This window comes from Neomonachus schauinslandi, chromosome 7 (genome assembly GCF_002201575.2).
Source record: "Neomonachus schauinslandi chromosome 7, ASM220157v2, whole genome shotgun sequence".
In the NCBI taxonomy this organism is placed as follows: domain Eukaryota; kingdom Metazoa; phylum Chordata; class Mammalia; order Carnivora; family Phocidae; genus Neomonachus; species Neomonachus schauinslandi.
In genome coordinates, this window is record NC_058409.1 from 139,916,599 (window position 1) to 139,927,206 (window position 10,608).

The following is a 10,608-nucleotide window of genomic DNA, read 5'->3' on the forward strand; positions in this document are numbered from 1 at the left end:
CATTACTTGAAGAAATTCCATATTTATATTATATTAATATTATATTTTTTTAGGAATTATAGAGGCTGAATTGTCTACTAAGAAATTAACTCAGAAAATTTGTTATCTCTAGTTTTAGGGCTCCCAGCTTAGAATGGACAAGGGCAGCCTTCCTTATCTCCATTCCCGAGTCTGTCTGGATTTCTAACCTCCTAGTTTTTATTTCTTAAAATGCCACTGTCACAGCTTGGGTTAACTTTGATATGCCATGTGAGTGTGAGATAGGCAGACGAGAAAATCAGAATCTTCTCTAGGTTCCATACATTGCTTAAGATGATGTCATGCGGACTACTGTTCTCTGATTTCAGAGTAAAGTTTTTGTTTATTCTTAGAGAACAGCATAAACCGCCCTTAGTTCAGGTCCTTGCTAGAGATCTCAATTTTATTAAGCAATGGCTGAGTTGAGAGAAACAACATTTATGGATGATCATTCATCTGAATCAATATTTGACAAATTGTGTTTGGCTGACGCTAATCGTGAGAGATTTTTTGGCTCAGAAATGGCTACTCTAGGAATATGTAAATAAGGATCTCATAATGCACATTAGTCTGTAAGCTGAGCATCACTTTATGGTGTGTGTTTTATGGCTAACTGAATATGAATGAATGAAGACTACGAGGGACCAGAACAAAGAGACTGAGGAGTGTTTAGAGGTGAGACTGGATGTGTAAGTAGGGACATTATGGAATTCTTTGTAAGTTGTTCCTGGGGAACCAGTGGAGTGGCATGGGGTTCCACTGCCCTTCAGAAGGTTCATTCTGGCTACAGAGGGGAGGAAAAGATAGAAGAGGTACGGGTGTCCTCAGAGAGACCCAGGAGGAGAGGGAGGTTGGGCTGGACCAGGTAACAAAAGGCAGCATGGAAGTAGCATGAGGATGGGTTCAAGTTGTGATCAGGAAGCACAACTGTTGTTGGCTGGATACATGTGGTTGGAAGAGAGGGACAGAAGAGAGAGAAGAAAGTTACAGATGACCCCCAGGTTTCTTTTCCTCATTTACTATATCAAATATACGTTTTTAAAGATTTATTTATTTCAGAGAGGGAGAGAGAGAGAACGCAAGAGCAGGGGCAAGTGCAGGGGAAGAGAATCCTCAAGCAGACTCCGCACTGAGCATGGAGCCTGACTCGGGGCTTGATGTCATGACCCTGAGATCATGACCTGAACCGAAACCAATAGTCGGATGCTTACCCGACTGAGCCACCCAAGCATCCCTGTATCAAATATTTATAAATAAGTGCAGTGTGCCAGATACCTTTCTAGACACTGAGGATGCAGTGATGAGCAAGATAAATAAGATGCCTTCCCTTTTTACATTCTGGTAGGAGAGACAGACAATACTCAGAGGAAAAAAACCCACCTATTTTTGTTAACTGGACTGTGGTTATCTCACCTAAAACAGTGGATGGTGGTCTCCCCCAGATGAAGGAGATCAGAGAGAGTGTGGGTGGCAGAACACTACAAAGATTATCAGTAGTTCTTCAGACTGATTTTTTTTGGGGGGGGAGACAGAAAATTCTGGATAAAATTACAAATCACACAATATAGATAGTGTATATGATTTTTAAAGAAGTTTCCAGGACTTACTGGAGGAGGCAGCACTGAAGTGGGGGGAGCAGTTTAAGAGGTCGTGGTATTAATTCCCATTAATTCCCAGGACAAATAACAGTCCTCAGGCATGTCACTCTTCAGGGAGGAGATACATTCAATAGCAATATTGAAATTATGAGAGAAAGGATGTATTGATGTTAGATGGGTAAGTGTTCGGATGGGGCAATTGGGTCATTGATGCCATTCCCTGAAATGAGCACCCAGCAGGGAGTGCAGACTTTGGGGTAAGAAGCATTTATGTTTGGATATGTTGATTTTGTGATGCTATGGATCATCCATGTGGGGAAGTCCAGCTGGAGAGACCAGTCACATATATGGTTTTCCCGAACAGTTCCCAATAGATAAATGATGGAGTAGAACCTGCAGTTATTATATTTCAGGCCTTTAGAAGGTGTCCCCAAACTTCAAATTATGCATTAGATAATGACTTAATGGGTAGCAATTCTAAAAACAGAAAGGTCTCATCTCCAGGGTCACAAGCTATTTCATTTCACTCCCTCCCTTGTTTTTGTTTTTGTCAGCTTAGCTCTTTTATGGCATATATAGCTTACTAGTAATTTCCCTCTTATTTCAAAAAAAAAAAAAGAATAGGGTCACAATGAAGGGGAAGCAAGTGCAGGTATGGGGCTATTACTTCATATTATCCCACCTATGGCCTTTTAGCTCTTAGATGGCCCCCAAGACATAAAATCTTCATGTGCTGTGAGTTCTCATTAATAGACAAGGGAATGTCTGGAAGGCTCTAGCTTGCCATAGGGAGGTGTCAGGAGATTATTAATTGCCTTATGCATTTAAATTCATTGAAAAGCAGAGCTAAATTTAGCCTAGTACATTACTTTAAACAGCTTGCTTTTATATCAGGGGAATAGGAAATTCTTTTTGGCATTGAACTGTTGTCCTGAGAGATTTATTTTGTAATTGAATGAGTTGTGATATATTTATATATCTTTATATTTGGAAATGGTGAAAAAATTTCGTATCTCTTGCCATTATTCATTAAAATGGTGATGGAAAATTATAACTTGAAATTACCAACTGCAAAGATTTCCAAGGACAGATATATAGATTTTTGCTTATATGTGGCCTTATTTTGTGGTTGTATCTTGGATTACTAAAGTCATTCTTAACTGATTTGCTTTTTATCATGAAATAACTAAGCTTTTTTTTGGATAGGAGAAGAATGCATTTTATTGCAATAAACTGCCGCTTTCTCCTACATTTATACATCATCTTTAACATGACTTAAAATCATGAATCAGTAGATTACTACAGTGGTAGGAATGGAATGAAGCCTTTGAGACTGAGTTTCTAGAGCGTGAGAACCATGAAGGCTTTTCTGTTTTCTCTGTGGTGTTCGCTCTGGTTACTCAGTTCATGCATTTTGAATGACCGGTTGATTTCCAAGCCACATGGTACTCACATGGAAATGATCATACCGTGATCAATAGTCTGGGCTCCCCCCCCGCCGAATCTTCCTCTTACCTCTTCCAATGCTCCGTCCATCAGTTTTTCTTTAAATTGAGGAATAGTTGACCTATAATGTTACATTAGTTTAATCAGTTGTAAAGTTCTTTTTCATATTGCTAGGGAAGTTTTTGTTTTTGTTTTTTAATAGAGCACAGTGTAGTCTTCTTTACCACCTAAACTCAGAATGGAGAGATGAGAAAGACACGTGGGCGTAGTTTGCAATTTTGTCTCAGCGGCTGAGAGGTGATTCACTCTGATTCCTTCAGCCCTAAAGCACTGTATCTGGATTGTGTTTGGCTCACTGGCAGCCTTCTCAATGGAAAGCGAGCAGTCTTCCGGTTGTGGCAGGCTGTGTGGCTCTGAGTACAGACCTAAGAAACTTCTTGGGCAGTACAGGGAAACTGTGGAAGGGCTAAATTATTCTTTGAATAATGGGGCTGCGGGATAGAGTATCATCAATGTAGGAACAATAAGATAAAAATCTGTAGAAATGGACCAAGGAGTCCCATCCCACTCAAAATGTACAGTAATTAGAATTCCATTTACTCCTAAATTAAAGCAGATTTTCAAGGGGAAAGAGGAAGATGGGGGTGGGTACCCAGACTATTGATCACCGTATGATCATTTCCATGTGAGTACCATGTGGCTTGGAAATCAACTGCATGAACTGCATGAATCAAAACGCATGAACTGAGTAAACTTTTCAAAGATTAACATTATGGCAAGATAATTTAGGTACTTCATGCCCTGATTTCCAGAACTAAAAAGAGTTTTGGGGTTGTTTGTGAGTAATTCCCATCAATTCCAATGTTCCTAGATTTTAAAAATAATTTACCGTGTCTTAGAGGATATTTTCACAAATCTTTCTGTTGGCTTTCTTGTTTCACAGAGGACAATAGAGAGCTATGTGGATAAGCGTATGGGTACAACATATGGTCCTCCTGCAGGAAAGAAGATGACTGTTTTTATTGATGATGTGAATATGCCAATAATCAATGAGTGGGGAGATCAGGTATATTGATCCTATCACACGCTTCATTTCAATTCAACATTGATTTAGTCTTTGAGGACTAAATATTTTCCCACTTTTTTCAGTATGCAGTTCCTCAGTTCCAATAAAGTCCATTATTTGGAAACACTCGAGTTAGTTTCTGGGATGTAAAGGAGTGACCTTTTAATTATGAAAGTTGTCTTTCTTAGGTTACTAATGAGATAGTACGACAGCTGATGGAACAGAATGGATTTTATAACCTAGAGAAGCCTGGGGAGTTTACCAGCATCGTGGATATCCAGTTTTTGGCAGCCATGATCCATCCTGGGGGTGGACGCAATGATATACCGCAAAGACTCAAGAGGCAGTTCTCTATATTTAACTGCACGTTGCCTTCTGATGCTTCCATGGACAAGATCTTTGGTAAAATGGTGACGGTGGGGCATGGGGAGGGAAGAACATCTGCTTGCAGTCCAATGAGAAAATATCCACCCAGAGGTCAACACAGAAGGGGCATTGGGTGGCTCCTGAGTCTTTTACCCTCATCACTCTCCAGTTGTGTTTATATCGGGATTTTGTTTCCATAAGGATTTGTGATATCCTGAATTGGGTACCTAGGCAGATCTTTTCTACCTTTGTTTTTCTTGAAGTAACTGTTGCTAGCTTCTTAGGCAAGGAGGTTAAACATTAAATGAACAAGGACATGATGAGATTGTTTCCTCATAGATATACCTATATGAGGTCAGAATTGATAGAATACCATGCCAAAAGTTTATGTAACTGGTACTTTAACCAAGCCCTATAATGATTTTGGCCAAAGAAATAATTTTGCCTATAGCAGAAATTATCCAGGTCTGATCTTCAGAGTAATTTGTAGGATTGAAGTAAGTTATTGATTGGTTAAATAGGTAGTATTTCAGAAATAATATCATTGAAGAAACACTAGCCCAGTAGATAACTATGATGGTTTGAGTAATGAAAAGAGTTTACAGTTGATTTTGTAGTTACTCTTTGCAGAAAAAGAGTGTAAAGTTATGTACGCATTGTATTAGGTATTAATTTACCACTTCTGAAGCTGCTACTGAGAGAAAACTCATTAGGATTACCCTAATTAATTTCTGGCAGACTAAAATGTCATCTCAGCACCCTGGGCCAGTGGAGTATGGCAGTATCTGCCTTCCATCGTGGCAGCGGACAGAAGTTTGGAAGCCAAATGATATGTGAATGATCTAAACCTGGGAAAAGTACAATGATCCAGAAAAAAAATGACTATTATCAATTTTAATTATTCTTTTTGCCTAGAAAGTTTTACATATAAAGTAAATTAAAATATCTTATAATGCATGGAAGGCAACAACAGAATGGAGAAATCTTAAGGGTTCATGAAACCTCCCTTTTTCTTATGTCTTTATAAGGCAACTGTATGTATTTAACATCACTCACTTGGTAATATTGAATTTTTCAGCTAGAGCTTTCAGGAGTCTTTCTTAATCAACCTTTCAGTATTTAAATGCTAACTGACTTGAACCTGTATCTATTTTTTAGATTTAAAAAAATAAGAGAACATCAATATAAATTTCTTTGGTATGTGGCCGTCTATTAAAATGTGTATAATATTTGTGCCAACTCTACATTATAATGGTTTTCATTTTAATTTCACTGACTTGAACCATCACGGAAAATGTGATGACTTTTTTTCCTCTTTCAGGTGTTATTGGGAGAGGCTACTACTGTGCTCAGAGGGGCTTCTCAGAAGACGTGAGAGATTCGGTGATGAAACTGGTTCCCCTCACACGCCAACTGTGGCAGATGACCAAGATTAAAATGCTCCCTACACCTGCAAAATTCCATTACATATTTAACCTTCGAGATCTTTCCAGGATCTGGCAGGGCATGCTGAACACCACCTCAGAGGTTATCAGGGAACCAGATGTAAGTGATATATAGGAGGGAGACAGATGGCATCGTTATTTATCCTATGCCCTAAATATTACTCGTAATGTAGTTTTTAGTGGAATGATGAAAGATTTTGGAATGTTTCAGCATGGATATTCTTTTTTTTTTTTTTGCTACTTTTCAACTAATATAAATAAGGGAGAAGTATGTCAGAAAATTTCTTTTAAAAAATTCCAATTAAATTAAATTTATGTTTAAGGAAATAGTATACACAATTATTTTCTAATGCATGGAATAAAGGAGACAATGGATCTTATTTTCCCGTTATAAGATATCTTCCTTATACTAAATAATGGAAAAAATCACTCTTGATTTTGTTACATAATAGTCTTCATATTTTAAACTTGACATTTTAACTTTAAAAAAGTAATTATCTTTATAAACATTCAAAGTTGAAGAGACCATTTTGTTGTTAATCCTCAGTCTTTCCAAGTAACTAGATGTGCTGAAAGAATTTCGCTTATTGGTATAATTGAAAAGAGGCAGAAAAGTAGAAAGTTCATTTGGCTGAAAAATGAGCATTTTTACACACACTTGAATATAAAAGTTCCTAGCATTAAAAGAATTCCCTTCAAACTAGAAACCTTATGGAAAAATCCAGTATGTTTTTTTTCCCCCAAAGCATGGCTGGTGTGCTCAGGCTTAGGTAACCTTGGCTTCTCTTGTAGTTTTATGGAACCGAGGAGGTAGTTAAACAAGTGGGTTTTAGGGCCTTGTCCACATAAACACACAGGGTCAGCTGAGATATCCACCAAACTGTCACTAGACATATCAAGTAGTGACTATAAAAAACGCCAACTTTGCCCCAGATAACTCACAAAGTAGGTAATGACGCTGGCTGACTCCAAGACAAGACATTTCGGGGAAAACTCACTGTCCTTGTTACAGAGAACAGAGAGTCATTTTAAGCAGGAGGGAACATTTTATCTTGATTTTTTCCCCTCAGATTTATTGACAAATTAATGGTAATGCAGATGCATGTCCCCAATATTATTTTTTTGAGTAGCCATTTTTTGATGCTTACTTTAAATCTCCATAAATAGTTCCAGCAATCGTTGAATATATATTACTAAGTTCCTTTTATATTTTCGTAACCAAATAGCATTTTATCATTAGTAATTGAATGGCTTAAAAACCTCCTAACCAGCAAAATTCTAGCAAGTTAAGAAATTTCCATCAGTCTTTCAAATCAAATGAACTTGCTATACAAACAGGTGTTTAGAGCAGTTAATTTCCTCAACTTCCAGCTAACTTTGCACCTTGGATTATGTAGACTAGGTAGATTGCTTTGTTCAGATAATGCAGATTTTTGCCACAAATTTCCTTCACATTGTGTTAAGTAGATATACCTTTGTAATATCTCCATTGTATACATGAGAACTATTTATATCCTACATTTTGTATTACACTCTGGCCACATGAATGTAGGTGTCTTATCCAAACATACTAATTTATCACAGACTTAAGACTTTTACATAAAATATTACCTTGTTGGTTATTCAGAGTGGTTTTAGTAGTTTGTCTAGGGATATTTTCATTTTAATTTAAAGACTGAAAATGAATAGACACTACTCTCTATTTGATATACTTGAATGAGACCAATTTGAAATGAAGTTAAGTATGTTTTAACCTCAAGTTTTTAAAATGTAGCATCTTGGATCAGGAAGGATGGTGCTCTGTAATTCTGTCAACTTGATTCCCAACTGTGGCAAATAGAAACGAGTAACATATTTTAATTATACTTTCCACAGGAACTGTTACGGCTGTGGAAGCATGAGTGTAAACGTGTTATAGCTGATCGTTTCACGGTGTCCAGTGATGTGACCTGGTTTGATAAGGCTTTAGTAGGTTTGGTGGAGAAGGAGTTTGGTGAAGAGAAAAAACTCTTGGTGGATTGTGGAACTGATGCTTATTTTGTGGACTTCTTGAGGGACGCACCTGAAGCTACAGGTAAACTATTGAGCGGAATTTGAAATTCCCCAAAGGGGTACCTGAAGACAGAATGTTCAGTTGAGGGATGTTGGATTTCTGTCTAGTAAGCTTCACTGAAACAAGCCGGAGACATTGTAGGTGCTCAGTAAATATAGACCGAGTGGATACTCCTGGAATTCAGAGATGAACCATTTTTATGCATATTAGTCTCGCACATTAAGGTAGATTTGGGAGGCAAGACAGGGTAGAAGAAAGTGCCCAGGACTTATAGCTGTCACACAGCGGCAGGTTTGAGGAAGGGATCTACCACATAGTAACTGGGCGAGTCTGTGAGCTTTCTTGAACCTCATTCTCCTCATTTATGAAAATGGAAATATTAATATATGTACCATGGGGCACTGTGGGGAATAAATGAAATGTTATCTGTAGAGTGGCTTGGCAGTCTGCCAAATGAAAGGTAGGAAAAATAATGATAATTATTATTCAGGTCATCCTGATTGTTAAAAATAGATAAACCTCAGATATCTGAGAAGACCATTGCCTATAATTGGGAAGAGATGGGCGACGTGCATATAAGCTTTCGTGGTTATGGTTCTATAAAAAATGGAGATGTATATTACTTTTCTTCTTATGAAAAGAAATAGTGCTCCAGTTACTTCTTTCCCTCAGAAATAACTGAGCTTAAGTAGAATATTTTCTTTCATTTAATTACCTCTTTTAATACTGAGGGTAAATTTTAAATTAATTTCCATATTTAAAAAGGCATACTTAAATTCATGCTATTTATATCTTCTAAATGGTTGAAAATGACCATGCAGCACTTTTCTAGATTTGATAAGGATGTATTTGATCTATCAAAAGTTTCCAAGCGACAGTTCCAAAAGGAGGTTTACTGCTGGCTATGCAGTTGGAGGGATCCTTCCACAGAAAGAAGCTGACACATTTTATTTTAAATGAGGTCACACACATACAAAAATCCTGTAAGTGTAAGAGCATTTAAAATTAGAATTTATGTATCTCATTTTCTCTAATTCAGAAGGATAAATAATTAGAATTTATGTATTTTGTTTCTTTTAATTCAGAAGGCTAAATTATTGAATGATGGTTTTCGAGGAGCAAAGCACAATTGCGTTTTTGGGGGGTGGTCATGTTGGAGGCAAACAGCTAACCTTTTTTGATTTCAAAGCCCTTTGTTTCTCAAAGCTTGAGTTGAACATTTATGAAACACTGAAGGGACTATTGAAATTCAATTAGTGAGAGCTTTGCAAATAAGCCAATCTTCATGATTATGTTACATCAGTTTTCTTGCTTTGTCATAAAAAGGTTAAATATGCTATTATATTAGGACAGGGTCAATTGAAAATAATTATGTACTGTTAGATTTGGAAGAGCCACTCACTCTTCTAGTACCCAGTGAATTTCTAAGTTGTTATTGGCATATTCAACTCACGTGTCACTTTTTTTCCTGTTACTGATGTTAACTGATGGAGAACTAATATATGCCCAATTTAGCTTTCTTTTGGCATTATGCTTTATATTCAAAGATGGAAAAGTGTTACACTGGTACATTATGTGTTTCTAATTTTTTAAAAAAGTACATTGATTTTAGTACATCTTTTCTCAGTGACATAATTCATTTATTTAGGAAATCATTATTCTACCCTCTACCTCCATTCCCCAAAATTCACTTCTGTCTTCACTACTAACTTGAAATTTCTGATTGATAGGAATTTCCTGAACAAATGCAATGACCTTTTCCTTTTTTTCTTATTAAAAAACCTTTTAAGTCTTGACCTCTCTAACTGATTCTGACATTAAATCCCTACTTTTTCGACCTTCATTTTGACCATTAAACGAATACCCCTGGAAGATTCCTTGAAATGCCAATACTCAATTATGGATTTGGATTAAATTCAATATACATGACATTATTTGAAATAGGCCCTTTCTAGACAGGAAAGAACTAAGACTAGGTAGGATCACAAGAATTCCAATGCTTTTACTATTGTTTGCTTACTTTTTTTTTTCTTTTAAAGATTTATTTATTTACTTAAGAGAGAGAGAGTGAGAGAGAGGGAGTGCCTGCGAGTGGGGGAAGAGGCAGAGGGAGAGAGAGAATCTCAAGCAGACTCCCCGCTGAGCATGTAGCCCAGGGGGCTCCATCCTAGGACCCTGAGATCATGACCTGAGCCGAAATCAAGAGTCAAACACTCAACCAATGGAGCCACCCAGGCACCCCTGCTTTTCTTTTTTAAAAAATTTTATTATGTTATGTTAGTCACCATACAATACATCATTGGTTTTTGATGTGGTGATCCACGATCCATTGTTTTCGTATAACACCCAGTGTTCCATGCAGTACGTGCCCTCCTTAATACCCATCACCAGGCTAACCAATCCCCCCTCCCCCCTCCCCTCTAAAACCCTGTTTGTTTCTCAGAGTCCATAGTCTCTCATGGTTCATCTCTCCCTCCAATTCCGCCCCCCCATTTTTCCCTTCCTTCTCCTAATGTCCTCCATGTTATTCCTTATGTTCCACAAATAAGTGAAACCATATGATAATTGACTTTCTCTGCTTGACTTATTTCACTTAGCATAATCTCCTCCAGTCCC

The 10,608-nt window shown here is 37.3% G+C and overlaps 1 protein-coding gene across 1 annotated transcript in view; it reads left to right on the forward strand.

Annotated features, from left to right (window-relative positions):
• Positions 1 to 10,608, forward strand: part of DNAH5 (dynein axonemal heavy chain 5) — a 211,461-nt gene that overhangs the window by 106,435 nt on the left and 94,418 nt on the right. Inside the window, exons 48-51 of the mRNA XM_044916686.1 lie at positions 4,006 to 4,128; positions 4,317 to 4,530; positions 5,816 to 6,039; positions 7,815 to 8,013. Of these exons, the coding sequence (XP_044772621.1) occupies positions 4,006 to 4,128; positions 4,317 to 4,530; positions 5,816 to 6,039; positions 7,815 to 8,013 (760 nt within the window). The remainder of the gene's footprint in view (positions 1 to 4,005; positions 4,129 to 4,316; positions 4,531 to 5,815; positions 6,040 to 7,814; positions 8,014 to 10,608) is intronic.